Genomic DNA, 21,138 nt, shown 5'->3' with positions numbered 1-21,138 from the left:
GGAGAGCAAGTGCTTGCAACAGGGAGAATACTGACTGCTTCAGTGATTAATATGAAATCCACATGGCAATTGACACTGATGTCCTAGGAACCCATAGCCAAAATATAAAATGAACACACTTGCTTGAAAGCAAAGACCAATAGTACTAAAATGCCTTATTGTTCATGTTTAGGTGACTGAAAGAATATGCCTATAAATATATACTTGCACTTGATGTACCTGAGTTGTATTTCATATTGGCCAGTGTGACAGGGCTCAATATTCCTTATAATCAATGTAAAGATGTCTTCATTTTGTAGGAATTCACAGCCTGCTTCTGCTGTTAGTTCCCGTCCATCTTTGAACCAGTGAACTGTGGGGAATGGATCTCCAGCAATGGCACAAGAAACAATGACGTTCTGTCCCACTTGGGCTCTCACTGATTGCGGTTTGCTAATGAACCATGGCTGAACGCCATCCTGAGGTTCTGCAACACAAACAAAACATGGTAAGAGAGGCAGAGAGAAAGCCTAATAGCACTGGTGGGATCACTTGTCCTGAATTTCAGTTGTGTCTACATATTAGCTTATGACAAACCATCTTATGGATATTATGCCTTGGATGCATATTCTGAACTGATATCCTATTCACAATACTCTGGCCGGTGCAGCAAGAGGAAGACTAATCTATGCCAATTCTCTGCAGAAGTAGCAGAAGTCGGCAACACATACCCCAGATACTTCCCTCAATGCCCAATCATATCTACGTTTGACTTTTTTAGAAATATTTTTTTTAATAAAAACAAATAAGCAGGAAGCTGGCATGCTGCAAAATATATTTACAAAAATGCCTTTGACATAGTCCCACTGGGAAGATAGAGAGTATCTTCTGGAAAATGGGCTCATCTTCTACTAAATGTGTGCATTGTGACTGGCTATGCCTACCACAGCAGCCATTTGTGAATGTGCAAACAAACCTATAGAAATGCTGTGCTCTGAAGTATGCAGTAAGGAATCATGCTCCTTCATTTTAAATTTTATTTCATTTTTTGGCATCACGAGTCAGTAGTTCACTCTTCAAAATGAATGAATGAATGCATAAAAACCCATGCCTACAACAGTATTAAAAATTTAGATTCAGACTTTATCATAAGCCACTTTGCACAACACATAGAAAAGTTGCATGTTATGTACATATCCATCCATCCCTTTTCCTGGGGAAGCTAAGGACACCTCAGGTAATCTCCATCCGAATAGTAATTATTTGCTGTAACAAAAGTTTCCATCATTGCTACAGCAACAGCATGTCCAGTGTGCTTATAATTGCTTCAAAGAAAAAGAAAAAACCAAACAAGGAGATCTATAGATACAGAAAGAAAGATTCTGAAAAAAACAAAAACAAAAAAAAATGAGTGAGCACATTATTTTATCTAGGGTGAAGAGATGGTGGCTCAGTAGTTTCAAATGTGTCTGACTTTAAGAAAGTTTTCCTGAGGATCTTCGTGTTTCTTTTGTTTCCAGAAATCGGAAGTCTTTAAGACAAAAAGCAAGAACCCAGATGGTACTCAGTGTGTATTTTTTTAAAAATCTGGTCTGCTGTGGACTGGAGAGAAGGGTAATGTTTAAGCAAACAAACTGAAGGAAGACAAGTATAGTCCATCTTGTTTTACATAGCTAGACAAACGAAGAATGGGAAGATGAACTCTTGAAATGTCCAAAAAATCAGTAACTGGCATCCTAAAATTCTGACTTGAAACTTATAATAATGAATTAATTAATAAGATTTGAGACTGCTTCACATACTCTGAAGTGAGGAGAGCAAGGGATATTAGTTGAGAGTAACTCCCAAGTGGAGAACAATCTCAGGAGGAGATATCTGTATTTACAGATATCTTTGGAGTTGTTCACTTGCTATTTTTATAGTCCTAGTAATAAGTAAATTCCAAAGAATGTCTGACTTCTGTACAAATTTTCCAAAACCCTGAAGCAGCCCTCTTCAACCTAGTGCCCTCCAGATGCATTGGATCAGAATCCTCATATTTCCCATGTGGGCTGAAGACTCTGGGATTTGTTGACTAACATACCTGAGGGTCATAGGTTGGAAAATGCTAGTGTACAATTTCATTACCAAGCTCTGAACCTTTATACAACTTAATTACATTTAATCATAACCTGAGTTTGCAAATTTTCTGATTGCCAAAATCTCTCTATAAACCCTGATCAGCTCCACACAAAAATAACTGTGCATATAAGAGTGTTTATGCAGGAGTTTAATTATTAAACCCCTTCTCATCCACTGTGAATCTTGGGGTATGTATGTATAAGCACAATTATAATTCAGTTGTGCTGATATTTTAGGGCAAAATTTCTACAAACTATTTTAACTGTTTCATTATTTCATACTCCATCAATATTCTTTGGAGCAGGAATAAGGAGCTTGCAACCTAGGCCTAATTTCATCAAGTTCTCAGGCTATTTACAATCCCTTTAAAAGCAGTCAATCCAGATCTGTGGCAGAAGTTAGCTGAATATTGCCTGGCAATCTGTGCCAGGAAAGAGAAAAGGGGAGAGGAGGGGAAGGGGACAGCCAGAAATAGAGAAACTGAGAAATGGGTGGCAGGAAAAAAAAAGAAGGGGGAAGTAGTGGGAAGAGAGCAAAGGGAGTGGTTCCATTAGCTTTGCCCTGGACCTCTGCTCCCACACATGTGATCCCTGGTAAAGTATTCCTAAAAGAATGTGGACCTTGACAATATGAAAGGTTCCCCATCCCTGCCCAATACATAATATACAAGGGCTGCATGGACATAAAAAAGCAACCCATGCTTCGAACAAAGCATTTGGGTACACTTTCACCCCAATGCAGGTTTCCCTATTCTCACAGGCAGCATCCATGCGGTTATCTTTTGGTCTGGCTAAGTAACATTTCCTTTCATTATGCTTTTTGCTTTACTCTGTTCACAAAGATTCACTGCCCACAGTCACTACACTCCCAATGGCTGGGCTGCACTTCCTTTGGGGTTAGTACCATGAGCTTAGCTTTGGTAACATTAAGGCTCTTTTTGAAAGGGCTGCTCCAAGAAGCAATTTTTAATAGGCCTGGGCAGATCTGAAGGGTCACAATGGTGCTTCAGGGGGCCCTTGCACAGCACCCACTGGCAATCCTTTAAAGTGGGGGTGGCAGCAGCAGCAACTTTTCCCAGAACTGCTCCAGCACAATTCTGGGAAAAGATGTATTTGGTTTCTGGAACTGCTGACAGACAGCTGTGTCTGTGTCCATGCATGCAACATACAGGCTTCCTCCCTCTTTGCTTGTTTAGATTACTCAGAGCCATTATTTTATGGCCTGTAGTTATCTAAATACATGACATGTCCAAATTAGGCTATTATGTACATGGGAGTAAAAAGTACATATATTATTGCTATTTTGGTAATTAATACACAGAATTTCTATTTATAAATATTCCATTCCACCAGTTGTTCGAGCAAATAAACGTTAACTTCTTAGGATTATGCATATATACCACTGTTTCATCCATAAGAAAACAACAGATAAAAATACCCTGATTATAACTTGATTTTAAAACATTGTATTCATCATTAACCAAGTTTCTGAGCTAAATATTCAGTCAGACAGTCCTATCCCTATGCTTCTAGCTGCTGCAGAAACACATCATCACCTTTTAGAAAGCTATGTATTCTCATTTAATACTTCATTATTATTTTTTGGATATAGAGATCGGAGTTCATTCTTCCTAGTGAAGCGGAATAAACTATAAGGCCAAATATCCACTAAAAATTGTATATAAAGTGAAACTGTGGATTTTCAGAGAAACAAAGAAGTTCTCAACTTTTTGAATACTTTCCTATGTAGCTGTCAAACAATGTAGAAAATGGTGTGTGTGTGTGTGTGTAGACATGTAGACATACAGACATAAATACTTTACCTTGTACAGTCAGGGTTGCTTGAGTGTGAATCCCTCCTAAGTCATTCCAGGCCTCACAGGTGTATTCTCCTGTATCCTCAGGAAATACCTCCTGGATATACAGGCGATAGACACTGCCCTTCTTCTCAAAGTGAAAATCCTCTGTTTCCTGGATTTCTTTACCATTGTGAAGCCAAATTATTTCAGGAGGTGGATTAGCTGAGCCACAAAACAAAACAGAAGTCTTTGAGATAAAACAAAAGCAGCAGGGGAAGTCTATGAACTATTCTATTACACCAACTGCAACCATAAGATAAGGTGGAACAAGAAACTCACTCTATTGAATAGTGACTTCCTGCTGCCATAGTGATATTAAAAAGGACTATTCTGAGTAAGATACGGGGTTATATTATAGGACATGTGCATGTTGGGGAATTGATATCTGCACACACATGCATGCACATATGAATAAATTCCTTGGCTTTAGTCACATTAATGCACCTGTCTGATCAACTATTATTTTATGGGTTCCTATCAAGAGCGTAACATGTGTCTAAACATACATATGTCCCAGAATAAGCAGGTCTGCACCATTATCTGTTTCTTCAAATATGTTTTTGGCACTTTTCTCATGGTGTGTTTTTTTGTTTTGCATCCCATTTAATCCCACTATTCGATAGAGAAACTGAGTTTTCACAAATCATTTCTCATTCTTCCATAGATCTAGACAAAGGCTTCTATTTATTTGTTTGCACTACAGTTTTTATAGCCTAACCCAAACAGGCTCTGGCCAAGCTACAATGAAGTCCAGAGAAGTGCACAAAAAACATATAATAAAAATCAACAATAATAAAGACCGATGTATCAACAGCACCACTCCGTTAACCTAAGGGCCAAATGCCCACTGGAACAGAGCTGCTTGTTTCCAGAATACCTGCCAACTATGGGCCATCTCTATATCCAGGGGAAGAGTACTCCATAAAATGAGGGCCACCACTGATAAGTTGCATGAAAACATCCTAGCTTCTTAGCCATACCAGACATGGATTGCTTTTATCTTCCTTTCTTCAAATTTCAAGCACTTCTTTATTCTACAGTGGCAGGAGAGCCATCTATTGTCATGATCGCCGTTGTGATGTTTGCAACATCATAACGGCTCGCATGACAAAGTGTGGATGCGTGTCAATGACTGGAGAGGTGCGGGCGATAAACCGGACAAAGAAGGTAATGGGTTTGGGAGATCTATTGAACAACAAGGTCTCATTGCCCGGTAATCGACCATTGACACCATTGTCAAAGAAATGATCAGGGCGAGGTTCGGAAGGGCGCGTCTGGGCTTTCGAGGAATATCAAGGTCTAATCGCCCGGTAATGGACCATTACCTCGCAGGAAGATAAACAGGGTGATGCCTGGGGCGAATGGGGCTGGACGACCTCTCACCTATCAAGTCTTGATGACCTGTCACTCCGTGGAACTCGTGGGGCACACCCGGGGAGTGTGGGGGTGGAGCGCTGTTTGGTGCGAGACTATTTAATTCAACTTTTGGCGCGCTTCCCACACTCTCAGCTTTTTACTGGTGTGCATTCTATTCTAAATAAAAGCCAGAGCTTAAACTTGATTTAGAGTCTGAGTCTTTTATTTGGTCTTAGGCATTCCTTACATCTATTTACCTTAAACTGTTGTTTTCCCTGACTTTCCTAATGCTAAAAAATTAAAAAATAAAAAAGGGGATAAAGAGAAAAAGGAAGCAGTCATGAACCAAAGGCAAAAAACTGCTTGATTACATAGCAGAATATCTTTGTTAACATTCAGAACAGTTGATTATTTGTTATTTAGTTTTATTTCTATATTGCTTTTCTATATTGCAAAGAAGCCCACTAGAAAACAATAATGCTTACCAGAAACTTCTACTGTCATAATCACTTGGCTTCCATCCATTACCTTGAGATCACTTAGGCCTTTCAGGAGGACTGGAGGAAAGGTTTTGTTTGCTGGAACTGGATGTGCACTTTCCAATTTAATCCTGCTCCTCTTTTCTGCTTAAATAAGAGACATAACTGTTTCCCATAAGGAATTCTTGTATAAAGGGTTCAGTTACTCTTATCAGAATACAACTTAATAGGTTAGCACCATTTCCAATGTGCAAATATTCAACATTACTCAAGTCAGTGTCTTTGCTAAAATCTACATGAAAAAATACTGTAGATCTACATTTATGATTATTATTACTACTAAGTAATCGAGTCCCCCGATGGGAGGAGATGGGCAGGGACAAAGCAAACAAACAAACAAACATTTTAATTCAATTGTCTTGCAAAAACTTCTGAGATAGTTATAGAACACATAACACTCATTTTATTTTTTACATATCTTTACTATAGGTAAAGATGGATAAAAACAGGAGTCACTTTGCCCTAGGCACCAGGCTAGAACCAGGGAGACTGTGAGTTCTAGTCCTGCCTTAGACACAAAGCCAACTGGGTGTCCTGGGGCCAGTCACTTTCTCTCAACCCTAGGAAGGAGGCAATGGCAAACCACTTCTGAAAAACCTTGCCAAGAAAACTGCAGGGACTTGTCCAGGCAGTCTCTGAACGGATTAAAAAAAAAAACTAAATATAGAAGTAAAAAAATAGTAATAAACCACATCCTAATTTTGGATACTGAGAAATTTTCTAAAAGATCTTTTCCATTCAATTTTTTTTCCTAGAAAATTTGTATAAATAGTGAGAATAATTGTTCTTCTAGTTTAACTTCTGCCTAAGTATGCCATTTGGCTCAAATGTATCTTATGGCAAATGTTTTTAGCAAGCAACTATCTTAGGAAACCTATTGAAAAAAAATGTCTAGGAGATTGAGAGAACTTCTTTGCAGCTATTAGTGTAAGAAATGATAAAGATAATAAAAATTGGACTGGGGGGAGGGACCGACAGCCAAGAGCATCAAGGAGCAAATGTTTTATAAAGAGGAGGGAAGGGTATTTCTGAAAATAATCCAGAAGGTTGTTTTCATACTATATGATGTCCCTTATACTATATTTGAAGAAAGGTGCCCAAGACATTTTCTGACTCCTTGGGGGACACCGCTTTTGTGACGTTTTCTTGGCAGACTATAGAGCGGGGTGGTTTGCCATTGCCTTCCCCAGATACTATATTTACATGGAAGAATTATATGTTGTGAAGAGAACTCAAGAAAGATAGATATTGTTAGGAAAAACCCAGTTCCATGATTGTTGCAACTGGTGGAATAAATCGTATCATGTTCATGAAAATCATCTTCAGGCAGTGAAATTGCCTTTAGGTCAGGATGTAGAAGGAGCCACATGCAGGTCATCAGCATCCCTTCGGAGCCTCCAGAGCAGTCCTTTTATTTGCATATTTTGGAATTTTGGTAGCAAATTCAGGGGCCAATAACTTGCAAATAAGCCTTATGTCCACTGAAGACCCAAGACTGCTTTAATTTCATCCACTTTGATGAAGTGGTCTGGTCCTTGTGTTGACTGAAATTGGGAACTTTTGTTTTAGTGAAAGGAAATGGTTTAACAAACTGCTTTTGCTCCTCATGTTTACAGGAAGGAAACAGCAGATGGAATAACTTGATCTAAAACTTCCAGAACACAACCTCACAAAAATAAGAACATCTATGTAATTATTTCATTGCATATTATTCTCATTTAACATTAAGGTAGTATTTAAAACAAGCACACATATTGTATGTGAGGCTCACTGGCATGTCTTCACCAGAATTTCCTGGATGCTTTAATCAGAAAGGCTTAATTGGGCTCTTGGCCCACACCACACTCAGCTTAACGCTGCAAGACCAGCCATATGGCATGCCTAGCTAAGAATTTTTACTGCACACTGGAAGAAGCCACTTAAACAATTCATTGCCCTTTGTCAAGATGAAGGTACAACCCTCTTTTTATATACACTGTAATTTAATTCCAGTAATTCTTTCTCCAAGCCCTCCTATTTTTGCCCTGCACTTCTTAGCTTTGAAGCTGGATGATTTCTGGTTGTTGGCAGAACTGCCATCTCTACATTAGAAACTGGCTCTTCAACACCCACAAACTATTAATAGAACTAATTTGGTTATAATCTTTGTGTGATATTCAGGAAGAAAAAATATGAATACTTTACATTCATTTCATAAGCAAATAAAGAAGCTTAAGAAATGAAGCTTACATTTTTTTAAAGCTTTAGATATTTATATTGTCCATATAAACAAACAGTGTTAAATGATGCTATTACACATTTACATCTATCTCCCTTGGGGTATGAGAATGTCAAATGTATACCTGTGCATACTTCTTTTCTCCTTATCCAGCTAGTTGAGCAAACCCTTTATCTGATCGAATGGGCCACAATAATAAATGTGCCGTTTTTTAAGATACTACAAGAAACTTTAACTTTTAATGCAGCTAGCAACAGACATGACTCCTTTGAAATTAATATTCAAGCAAGCTTCTGTTAATTTTTCATAATTTCATAATTTCATAATAATTATTAATTATTAAGTTTCTATTAATGAGGAGCCTTGTGTGGTGCAGAGTGGTAGGCGGCAGTTGAAACTCTCCCCACGACCGGAGTTTGATCCCAGCGGAAGCTGGATTCTCTCTCGGGTAGCGGACTCAGGTCGACTCAGCCTTCCATCCTTCCGAGGTCGCTAAAACGAATACCAGCTTGCTGGGGAAGGTGACGACTGGGGAGGGCAATCACAAACCACCCCGCTATAGTCTGCCAAGGAAACGTCACAAAAGCGGCGTCCTCCCAAAGGGTCAGACGTGACTCAGTGCTTGCACAGGGGACCTTTCACCTTTCACTTCTATTAATACTTTTCATTATTCCTTAGCCCTACATATATTAACTAAATATTTTCTTGTTCTGTGTAGAAAATTCTTCTCAGTAAAGAACTGATAAATTTTGTCATTAAATTCCCTCTTTTGGTCAGTGGAGCCTTCTGTATATTATCAGATCATATTAAAGAAATGAGCAAGGCAATTGTACATGTGCAGTCACAGTGACACAATCTAGATTCCAAAACACATTGCCCAGGAACCAGTTCAGTGATAACTCATCAGTAGTCACTGAGAACTGATGCTGAAATCCTATATTCTGCTTTTGAACTCAGCACAATTTACTTTTGAGTAGAAAGGTACAATGTAATGGAATAAAATAGATACAGGTTGACAAGAGAACAGGAAAGATTAACCTCAATTCTTTTTTTTAAATCACATCCTGGAATCTTAAAATGTGTTATCAAATATGCCACACACCCCCCACCCCCGGTCACATTTATATGTGTGTCTCTGCCTTTCAGTTTTAATACTTTGCACTCCAATCTTGTGAAGCTACAATGACACAGAATGCAGATTCCAATGAGAAAACAAGAAACAGCCTCTCCAACTACCAATCTAAAAATGGCCATGCTTAGTTGAATGGTTAGAAATGGAAAAGGAAACTTCTAAATCATAGAAAGCATTTTTATTACATATAAAGTTCACAAATAACTTTCCCACAGCACTCCTCCTTACTTAATACAGCAGCTTCTTCATGAATGAAAAGGGCCATCTTTTATTAGCATCCAACTGTGATTGGCATACAATGATCCTCAAGTCAGCTCCACAGAGATTTAGGTTCAAGTGCTTCAAGAATACTTTTTTCAGAATACAGAAAGTACCCTCTGCTCCGTCTTTACTTTCTTCTGCCCATATGACAGTTTCCCATGACCACAGCCAAAACTATCAGGATATTGAAAGGATATTAATTAATCTGCCAACTCCAAGATTCTACGTGACCCCTTCTGGGGACTGTATTAAAATGGGAGTGCACTAAAGTACTTTCCTAATGTTTCTTCACTTGCCTGATAATACACCTCAAGAGCTCAAATTAGTAATGTGACTGGCTGGCAGTCTGATTCATCCAGGAATGCAAGTTGGAGAAGGCGCCAAGCACTGCTGCTAGCATCTCTTAGCCAATTAATGGACTTCTACTTCTCTTAATATTGCATCTCATCAAACAGTTAAGATTTCAAAGACTCACGTCTTTGTTCACATTTTCTTTTATCCCCCCCCCACAACTTTTCAACTTTCAGCACATCTTATACGAGTAGTTCTTAAATGTAATCCCTTACTCATTTCTCATATGCCCATGTTACGTTAAGTGCCTCCAAATGTAATCAAGTATTGGGGAGGGGGGCAAAGAAGAAAAATGCTATAAATAATATGTAGATATATCTTCTTCCCCACACTCCTTATGGATAGACAAAATATAAAATGGTTAGTGGAACGTGGAATGATTTCTCAGAGTAGACTGAGAAAATTTCTGTTCTTTCTTAGATTTGAGGAATTGCCTGATGTGCCCGAGAATGGCGAAATTTCTGTTCTTAGTCTCCAAAAATCTCCTATGAATATTGCTGTCACCCCAAGTCCTTTTGTTCTCAAAACTTTAGCAGTTCCTGAAAGTCTGAGAAACCTGATCACTTTTTTGCACACACTCATTTTTGTAGAAACCTCTGCAGCCAGTAATTGAGATACTGAAATATAAAAGGAAGGGTAGGTGGGTAGGTGCATTCATTTCTTAATACTTAACTCTTGCTTACAACTTTCAACATTTTTTTTTCTTGTCTTGGTTCTGATGTTTGAGCTGACAGTGGTACCTATTTGCCTGTGTATCAAGTGAATGATTATCACTTCACAGAATGAGGTAGATTACTTCTCTCCCTTTGTAAGAGAAAACCCTCAAGTAGGCAAGTATGAAACTAACCAAATAGTGGCTTTATTTTCTCATCAGTAAATTCTCATCAAAATAAACTAAATCCAAATTTAGTACAACAGGAATCATAATCCCTAATGTTTAGTTTCAGGAAAAGAGATTTAAATCTGCCAAAGGAGTCCTTTTGCCAGAGCTTTACAATAAGACAGCCAAATAACGCCTAGCCTGAATCCTTTGCAGACACACATGCTCAGCAATACTGACCATTTATGGTGATTAAAATATTGTGTTGGCTCCCAGTCTCATAAATCAACTGAGCTGCAGAAAAAGACTTAACTCTCAAAGTGCTAGTTTGCTAAGCATGCTGAGAAGTAGTCATACAAATATCCATGCGGTCAAATCACTCAACCAGCATCTTTCAAATAAAATGTTCCACGTTACAGAGTTCACCTCCATTCTGGTCTACATCCAGACTCCACTTAATTGTGCTTTAACACTGTTAATTCAAGGGGAAGAAACAAGTTTGCTGAACAGAATCCAATATGCAAAGTCATTCGGTTTCTGTTTTTTGCTACAAAATGTATTTTTAAAACTGCAACCCCACAAACACAGCTTCAAATTAAAAAGGTGTGATATGTGCAACTCGTATTAGAATCAACACAACATTCGTGAAATTTGTTGTCATTAATTTCCTTTCTCTTCATAGCTCAGCCTGGTTTTCCCTTCTATTGGACTGACGGGTATTTTTAGGATTGTTAGGGAAAGCATCTACTTTTGCTATGTCTGGAATTGGAAAAAGATGAGACTGAGATAAAGCAAACCTTCTCCACAATTCATTTTGTATATACACAAGATGACCTATAAGTATAACTCAACAGCAGCCTAATGGCTGTGAGATAACTTTTTCAGACTATCAAGAAATAGATGCATTGCTTATCTAGATAATTGGGCAATCCAATCTTGTCATCCCACTGGCTTAAATCAAGAGAAATGCAAGCAGTCCCAGATATGGTCATGTCAGTTGCACCAACTCTACTAGACATAAATAAAGCAGCTTTTCTTTAGACTGAAGTGCTTTCAAGACTTTCTGATAATATTTAATGGTAATTTAAAACATGCTATCCAGCAGCAATTCCATCTCCTTAAAAGCAAACCAATATTCAGCACTGTTTTTTTTAAACTACAATATGGGGAAGGTTAATCTAAGATGTTATATTCCAAGGTTGATAATAATTGTTTCTTGTATTAATAATAACTTACTTGAAGGACCTGTATACATTGTCAAAAGCACATTCAAATCTTAATTTGCATAACAGAGACATGATCAGGGAGGTAAGTGGGCCTTCCCAATAGGACATTATATAGTACAACGAACAAACCAGGTTAAGTAGTTGGAAAGGACAGCACTGGTACTGGAAACCCTCAGAATGGGTCCTGGTTGACCTCAACATTCACTTTGATATGGCTTGTCTGGAGCACCTCAGGAGTTCAGAGCAGCTATGGCAATCCAGTCCAACAACCTAAGAGACGGCTTTATACATGGACTTCACCAGATGGACAACACCGAAATCAGATTGATTACATCCTTTGCAGCCAAAGGTGGCGGACATCTGTACAGTCGGTAAAAACAAGGCCTGGAGCTGACTGTAGTTCAGATCACGAACTACTTCTTGCACAATTTAGGATCAGACTCAAGAGATTAGGGAAGACCCACAGATCAGCTAGATATGAGCTCACTAATATTCCTAAGGAATATGCAGTGGAGGTGAAGAATCGATTTAAGGGACTGGACTTAGTAGATAGGGTCCCGGAAGAACTCTGGACAGAAGTTGGCAGCATTGTTCAGGAGGCGGCAACAAAATACATCCCAAAGAAAGAGAAAACCAAGAAGGCAAAATGGCTGTCTGCTGAGACACTAGAAGTAGCCCAAGAAAGAAGGAAAGCAAAAGGCAACAGTGATAGGGGGAGATATGCCCAATTCAATGCAAAATTCCAGAGGTTAGCCAGAAGAGATAAGGAATTATTTTTAAACAAGCAATGCGCGGAAGTGGAAGAAGACAATAGAATAGGAAGGACAAGAGACCTCTTCCAGAAAATTAGAAACATTGGAGGTAAATTCCAGGCAAAAATGGGCATGATCAAAAACAAAGATGGCAAGGACCTAACAGAAAAAGAAGAGATCAAGAAAAGGTGGCAAGAATATACAGAAGACCTGTATAGGAAGGATAACAATATCGGGGATAGCTTTGATGGTGTGGTCAGTGAGCTAGAACCAGACATCCTGAAGAGTGAGGTTGAGTGGGCCTTAAGAAGCATTGCTAATAACAAGGCAGCAGGAGACGACGGCATCCCAGCTGAACTGTTCAAAATCTTGCAAGATGATGCTGTCAAGGTAATGCATGCTATATGCCAGCAAATTTGGAAAACACAAGAATGGCCATCAGATTGGAAAAAATCAACTTATATCCCCATACCAAAAAAGGGAAACACTAAAGAATGTTCAAACTATCGAACAGTGGCACTCATTTCACACGCCAGTAAGGTAATGCTCAAGATCCTGCAAGGTAGACTTCAGCAGTTCATGGAGCAAGAATTGCCAGATGTACAAGCTGGGTTTAGAAAAGGCAGAGGAACTAGAGACCAAATTGCCAATATCCGCTGGATAATGGAAAAAGCCAGGGAGTTTCAGAAAAACATCTATTTCTGTTTTATTGACTATTCTAAAGCCTTTGACTGTGTGGGCCATAACAAATTGTGGCAAGTTCTTAGTGGTATGGGGATACCAAGTCATCTTGTATGCCTCCTGAAGAATCTGTATAACGACCAAGTAGCAACAGTAAGAACAGACCACGGAACAACGGACTGGTTTAAGATTGGGAAAGGAGTACGGCAGGGCTGTATACTCTCACCCTACCTATTCAACTTGTATGCAGAACACATCATGCGACAAGCTGGGCTTGAGGAATCCAAGGCTGGAGTTAAAATCGCTGGAAGAAACATTAACAATTTCAGATATGCAGATGATACCACTTTGATGGCTGAAAGCGAAGAGGAACTGAGGAGCCTTATGATGAAGGTGGAAGAAGAAAGTGCAAAAGCTGGTTTGCAGCTAAACCTCAAAAAAACCAAGATTATGGCAACCAGCTTGATTGATAACTGGCAAATAGAGGGAGAAAATGTAGAAGCAGTGAAAGACTTGTATTCCTAGGTGCGAAGATTACTGCAGATGCTGACTGCAGTCAGGAAATCAGAAGACGCTTAATCCTTGGAAGAAGAGCAATGACCAATCTCGATAAAATAGTTAAGAGCAGAGACATCACACTGACAACAAAGGCCCACATAGTTAAAGCAATGGTGTTCCCTGTAGTAACATATGGCTGCGAGAGCTGGACCATAAGGAAGGCTGAGCGAAGGAAGATCGATGCTTTTGAACTGTGGTGTTGGAGGAAAATTCTGAGAGTGCCTTGGACTGCAAGAAGATCAAACCAGTCCATCCTCCAGGAAATAAAGCCAGACTGCTCACTTGAGGGAATGATATTAAAGGCCAAACTGAAATACTTTGGCCACGTAATGAGAAGACAGGACACCCTGGAGAAGATGCTGATGCTAGGGAGAGTGGAGGGCAAAAGGAAGAGGGGCCGACCAAGGGCAAGATGGATGGATGATATTCTAGAGGTGATGGACTCGTCCCTGGGGGAGCTGGGGGTGTTGACGACCGACAGGAGGCTCTGGAGTGGGCTGGTCCATGAAGTCACGAAGAGTCGGAGGTGACTAAACGAATAAACAACAACATGGCAATCCAGATTTGTCACAGGCCTATTATATGATGCAGTACACATGGTTACTTTGGTCTTTGTTCTGATGGACAGGGATGCCTCAGTCCCATTGTCAAGACTGAGCTACCATCTTTAAGACTCAGTCTGCAGTTGTATCTCAGTTTAGTAAATGTAGAGCTCTCTTCAGGATGATCTGCTGAAAAGGCTATTGGATCCAAGTTTCACCTGGCCCAACCATGATTCTGCTGATGCCATAGTTGAAATATGGAATGAGGAATTTGCTACGGCAAATTGTCAAAATTGTTCCTAATTGCATTCTCTAACCTACTTGAAAAAACAGCTATGCAATATCTGCCTGAAGAGTGTATAAATGAAAACAAAGCATAAACCACACCTGAAGACTTACACTGCATTATGATTATTAGATTTTTATCCTACCTTTTTTATACATTACTCAAGGCAGCAAACATACCTAATCTTCCTACCTTTCATTTCCCCACAACAACAACCCTGACAGGGTTGGGCTGAGAGAGGGACTGGCCCAAAGTCACCAGCCAGCTTTCATGCCTAATGGAGGCCAAAAATCCACAGTCTCCTGGTTTCCTGGCCAGCACCTTCACCATTACCCCAACTGGCTCTCTACTGTAGCAATACCTGGAGGAAACAAACTGGGGAAGGACTGAATGTAAGGTTGTACAAGAAATGAACTTGGCAAGAGTTCCACAAAGATGCATAACAAATCTGTGATGGGGTAAAGAAAAGTCTTCTTTGAACAGAAGGAGTGAATGCACACAGAAACAAAGCATCTCTTAATCAATTAAGGAGTGTCATGAGTACCGTTGAGCTGAAGTCATCAGCGCAATGGCACACATGACAATAGCAAGGAAACAGGGGAAGGGGCTCAAGATAAGTAGCCATCAACTCACAACGACTGAAGGTCAAGAAACAATAGCTAAACGGATCGCGGAGCACACCCAAGCCATTAGCGCTAATACAACGGAGATCGCCCAGCTGACAGCAATCACCGGAGGAATAGAGAAACCGATGATGGGCGATCCCGGAACGCCAGCGGGGCCTCGCAACCCCTCACCCACCGGCAGGTCAACGTGTTGGACAAAGGGGGGTGACGTGACCGCGAGTGAGGGGGCGCTGACCGGCGCGGGGTATTTAAACCCCGCACCGGCGCGCTCCTGTCACTCTCAGCTTTTTTCCGATGCTGTACCTGCGCTGTGAATAAACCAGAGCCTGTTCCACCGAACCAGTGTCTGAGCATTATTCAGAGGTAGGCAGCGCATGACATAAAGCTGAGAGTCATAAACTCAGCCTCGCCGAGCCCCACTGGATGACAACGAGCCGCGGGAGTAATAGACGGCGAGAAGACCAGAAAAATGAAGCCGGAGCGACGCGGACAAGGAGGGCGAGCCGCACGGCGAGAAACAGAGGAGGACCGACCGAGGCCAGAGGCACCGCGGACTCCCGGAGCCATGGACGCCCACCCGACCCGACCCGAGCCTCAGCTCCAACCCCAAGGGGAGATGGCGACGGAGGCAACCCGACCGCGGGAGGGAGCAACATACCTTCCGAAACCAGCGGAGGACCCCGCGCCCCACATCGCACCCCAGCAACGGGCGTGGAGCGACAGCCCAACGGCGGTCAGCACGGAGGACGACGATGGAGACACCCAGCAGACGGCGGAGGAAGCGGACTAACGGCAGAGGGAGATTGAACCCCGCCGGCAACCCACCCCCGCCGACACACCGACGGAACTGGCCCCAGCGGAGGCGCGGACCGTGGACGAGGAAGCACGAGCTGAACTCGCGGCCATGCGGACCCAACTGGAGGAACTCCGGACCATGCTTCAGTCACTCATGCCCCCCGCGCCACCCAACGACGTCCCCGCACAGGCCCACACCCCGAGCGAAGCACCGAACCCCCACGGGCCAAATGAAGGTCAGCAGACGGCCCAGGCGGACGACACCACAGGCCGGGAAGCGAGAGGAAGGGCCGCGCAAAATGCCCGGGCCCCAAAGGACTTCCCCATCTTCTTTGATGGGAACCCCACGAAACTGTCGTTCTTTATAACGAACGCCAGGGAGTTCATGGGGAGGCACGGACACTCCTACGACTCCGAAGCGGACAAAATCGCCGCCGTGGCGATCAAATTACAAGACAGGGCGGCGGACTGGTACGTCCAACTGTACGAGTCCAGCTCCCCCGCCCTCGCCAACTTCCCCGCCTTCATCAACGAGATGAAAAACTACTTCGAAGACCCACTAGCCAAAGTGAGGGCGAAAAGCGCACTCCAAAGACTTAAACAGGGCACACGCACTGTCCCAGACTACGCCCTTGAGTTCAAAGCCCTCGCGGGGAAGGTCAGCGACTGGTCCGAGACCACCCTGCTGGAAATGTTCAAAAGGGGGCTCAACCGCGACGTACTCCAATGGGCCCTCTACCGCGACGACCCAGAAACGCTACATGGGTGGATCCACCTCGCGAGGAAAGCCGAACACGCGCACCGCACCTTCCTCATGACAACCACGGAAGACACGAACTATACCTGCAAAAAGGTACCCGCACCACACGTGGGGACGGCCGGCCCCACATACCCAAAGAAGAAATTCAATCGGGAGCCCTGCGGGAGGTGTGGCAAACTAGGGCACAAGACGGCGGATTGCTTCGCCAACCGACTGCCGACCAGTGCACCCAAACCCACCCTGAAAATTAGCCCCAAACCACCTAACCTGGTGCCGCCCCCTCACCGCCGAATGACTGTAGCCACAGCGACACCAGAGGAAGGCTGGGACGCCTACTGGGGGGAAGAGGACAACGTAGACCCAGACCAGCCGGCGGGAAAAGCTCCCCACCTGCCCTGAAACGCGTTGCGAGGCAGGCGGTGGGACAGCAGCGCGGACCACCTCGACGGAACGGCGAAAGCTCTGTAATAATGGCGGCAATTAAACTCTCTGCCGGCAACGGAGCCACCACGGCTGCGGCACTAGTGGACTCGGGTGCTCAAAAAACCTCATCCACCCCGACTTAGTCGCCAAACTCGACCTCCGCTGCTTCCCCCTCCCCACGCCGTTGGCATTCCACCAGCTGGACGGCTCTACAGCGGGAGGGAAACCAGCTACGATGCAAACCGAGCCGGTCACCCTGCAAATGGGCACTCACACCGAACGCACATCGTTCGTCGTCACTCACATCGGACGGCCCATTGCAGTCCTGGGAATGCCATGGCTCGCGACAAACAACCCGCGCATCAACTGGGAGACCCGCACCTTCACATTTGGCGACGGCGAGTATCGGGCACCAGTTCCAGCGGGCAGAACCAACCCCACTGTGGGACGAGCGGAGGCGACTACACAGGACAACGCCGCTACCATAGCAGACCTACCGGAACAATACGCCGACTTCTCCGAGGTCTTCGGAGAGGCGGAAGCTGACCAACTACCCCCCCACCGCAAGACGGATTGCCGGATCGACCTGCTGCCCGACGTCCCCTTACCTAGACCGAAGATCTACTCGATGACCCCGAAGGAGATGGCAACCCTCCGGGAGTTCATCGATAAAAACCTAGACAGGGGATTCATAGAGCCAGCATGCTCACCGGTCGGAGCCCCCGTCTTATTCCGGGAGAAGAAAGACGGCACCCTACGGCTCTGCACCGACTACCGGGGCCTAAACGCGGCTTCCCTGTCCAACAAATACCCCTTACCCCTGGTGAAGGACATGCTCGCCCACCTGTCCACGGGCAAAGTCTTTTCCAAATTGGACCTTCACGAGGCGTACTATCGCATCCGAATCAGGGAGGGGGACGAATGGAAGACTGCGTTCAACTGCCCCCTAGGCGCCTTCCAGTACAAAGTGCTGCCGTTCGGACTCGCGGGGGCCCCTGGGGTGTTTATGCAGCTCATCAATGAGGTACTGCATGAACACCTGTTCAAAGGGGTCCTTGTCTACATAGACGACGTCCTTATCTACACTAAAACGCACGAGGAACATGTGACCCTAGTCAGGCAAGTCCTCGACAAGCTCAGAAGGGCGCAGCTCTATGCCAAACCTACAAAGTGCAAATTTCATAAAGCGCGCCTAGACTACCTGGGGTACCGAATCTCCGGGGACGGCATAGAAATGGACCCCGCAAAAGTCGAGGCGGTGCTAAACTGGGAGCGCCCCCGCAACAGACGCCAACTCCAGAGCTTCCTCGGCTTCGCGAATTTTTACAGGTCATTCGCCCGGGGGTTCGCAGAGATAGCCCTCCCCCTAACGGACCTCCTCAAAACCAAAGGGGTGGGGGACACCCGACGCGCCAAGAACCCGGGCACAGTATTGAATTGGACTCCCGCGTGCCAGACCGCATTCAACAAGCTGAAAGCGCTGTTCACCACGGAGCCAATCCTCGCGCACCCGGACCCAGAACGGCCGTTCGTGGTCCAAGCCGACGCCTCAGACTTCTCCCTGGGGGCCATCCTACTCCAAAAGGACCCCACGGGACTCCTGAAACCATGCGCCTACCTGTCGAGGAAGTTTTCCGAGACAGAAAGGCGATGGCACATCTGGGAGAAAGAAGCCTTCGCGGTAAAATCGGCGCTAGAAACATGGCGACACCTACTCGAGGGAGCCACCCAACCATTCGAGGTCTGGACCGACCACCGGAACCTCGAGGCCCTCCGAACGCCCAGACGCCTCAGCCCAAAACAGGTCCGATGGGCCCAATTCTTCAGCCGCTTTAATTTCCAGCTGAAGTTCATGCCGGGCAAAAAGAACTTCCTGGCCGACGCCCTCTCCCGACTGCCCCAAGACGAAGAGCCCGCCCCAGACACCATTGGGACGGTCCTATCCGCCTCGCAACTGGGGATGGCCGTGACCACCCGCAGCGGCGCTCGGAGACAGCTCGACTCTACGGCGCAACCGACGGCGGGACAACCTGCGACCAGACGAAGCCAACCGCAACTACCAGGGGGAATACGCACGGACATCGCCGCCGCCCTCAAAACCGACCCCTGGTTCCTGGCAAACCCCGACAAGGTAACGATGGCACAGGACCTGGCATGGGGGGAAGGCAGAATCTATGTCCCGGACTCGCAACGCCAAGCGATCCTGCATAGGTCACACGACGCCAAGCAAGCGGGACACTTTGGGTTCCTCAAGACCCTACACCTAACACGGCGTCAATTCTGGTGGCCCGCACTCAGGCGAGACGTGAAAGCGTACATAGCGTCCTGCCCAACGTGCGCTAGGGCCAAACGGGCACCAGGCAAACCCACGGGGCTATTACAACGGGTGGCAGAACCCTCCCGCCCATGGGAGGAAATCTCTATGGATTTTATAGTGGACCTCCCACCCAGCCAGAAGAAAACGGCCATTTGGGTGGTGAAGGATTACTTCTCAAAACAGGCCCACTTCATCCCCTGCACGTCGGTCCCGTCCGCACAACAACTAGCCAAACTCTTCCTCATCCACGTGTACAGGCTACATGGATGTCCCGCACGTGTGGTGACCGACAGGGGCACACAGTTCACCTCTAAATTCTGGCGGGCCTTCCTAAAGCTGACGGGGACCCAACAGGCCCTATCCACTGCCTGGCACCCCCAGACGGACGGAGCCACAGAGGTCCTCAATCCCACCCTGGAGCAATTCATACGCTCATATACCAACTATCACCAAGACGACTGGGCTGAACTGCTCCCGTTCGCCGAAGTCGCATACAACAACGCCGTCCACATGAGCACGGGGAAAACTCCGTTCGAGGTAGTCTCGGGGCGCGACTTCGTCCCCATACCGGAGCTACCTCAACCCCCGGAACCCCAGGTGGACGCTAGCGACTGGGGACGGAAGATCGCAGAATCATGGCCAATAATCACGGCGGCGCTGAAGGATGCACAGGCAGCCTACAAAGAGCAGGCCGACAAGCACCGGCGCCAACAACCGACGTTCCAGGCGGGGGATATGGTCTACCTATCCACCAAATTCCTAAAGTCACCCCAACCCTCGAAAAAACTGGGGCCTAAGTACATCGGGCCATTCCGAGTCATGCAAATAGTGAACCCGGTGGCAATACGCTTGGACCTGCCACACAACCTACGGAGACTCCACCCGGTGTTCCACACCAGCCTCCTGAAACCGGCAACCACCTCTCGATGGCACCCAAGCACGCCACAGCCCTCACCGGTGATGATCGACGGGCAACATCACTTTGACGTAAGGGACATACTCGACTCCCGCAAGCAACGAGGAACTCTACACTATTTGGTCAGGTGGAAACACTTCCCCCACCCGGAATGGGTGGCGGCGCACAACGTGAACGCGCCTGACCTGACCCGGGCTTTTCACCGGGCATACCCCAACAAGCCAAAACCAAGGTTAGCAAGCCGTCCCCTGCAAAACCCCTCCCCCGCGCCCCCCCGCCTACCGTGCCCCAAGGGAAAGGGCCCCCCCAAGCCCGCGACTTGGGTGGACCTCCCCCCCCGGGACTCACTCCCCCCGCCCCGGGCCCACGAGGCAGTAACAAGCGTTCGCCAGCACCCTCCCCCCGCCCCGGGCCCACGGGGGAGTGGCAAGCAAGTCAACAGGGCAACCTGGGGGCAACGCCCAGGAGCACAAATAACAAAGGCGACGCACTTTGAATAAAAAAGAAGGGCCCTACCTGGAGCTGATAAGCACCCGACCAGCCACGCCTCTCTCCTCGCCGAACTGAGCCAAACAAACAGGGTGTGGCCGGAGTATGCGCACGCCAGGGCGGGACCTGGGC

The 21,138-nt window shown here is 45.2% G+C and overlaps 1 protein-coding gene across 3 annotated transcripts in view; it reads right to left on the bottom strand.

Moving 5' to 3' along the window:
* The window catches only part of MYLK (myosin light chain kinase), a 392,661-nt gene that overhangs the window by 96,306 nt on the left and 275,217 nt on the right, over positions 1-21,138 (bottom strand). Inside the window, exons 12-14 of one of the 3 annotated variants that reach the window (XM_063288774.1) lie at positions 5,800-5,940; positions 3,923-4,120; positions 220-466 (exon numbers count right to left, since the gene is read on the bottom strand). The exons of 1 other annotated variant lie outside the window; for it this stretch is intronic. In XM_063288774.1, the coding sequence (XP_063144844.1) occupies positions 220-466; positions 3,923-4,120; positions 5,800-5,940 (586 nt within the window). The remainder of the gene's footprint in view (positions 1-219; positions 467-3,922; positions 4,121-5,799; positions 5,941-21,138) is intronic. One more of the 3 variants, XM_063288777.1, reaches the window with a different exon arrangement.

Source organism: Candoia aspera, chromosome 1 (assembly GCF_035149785.1).
Source record: "Candoia aspera isolate rCanAsp1 chromosome 1, rCanAsp1.hap2, whole genome shotgun sequence".
In the NCBI taxonomy this organism is placed as follows: Eukaryota; Metazoa; Chordata; class Lepidosauria; order Squamata; family Boidae; genus Candoia; species Candoia aspera.
The sequence above is the reverse complement of the archived record's forward strand: the minus strand, read 5'-3'. Positions and strand labels throughout refer to the sequence as shown.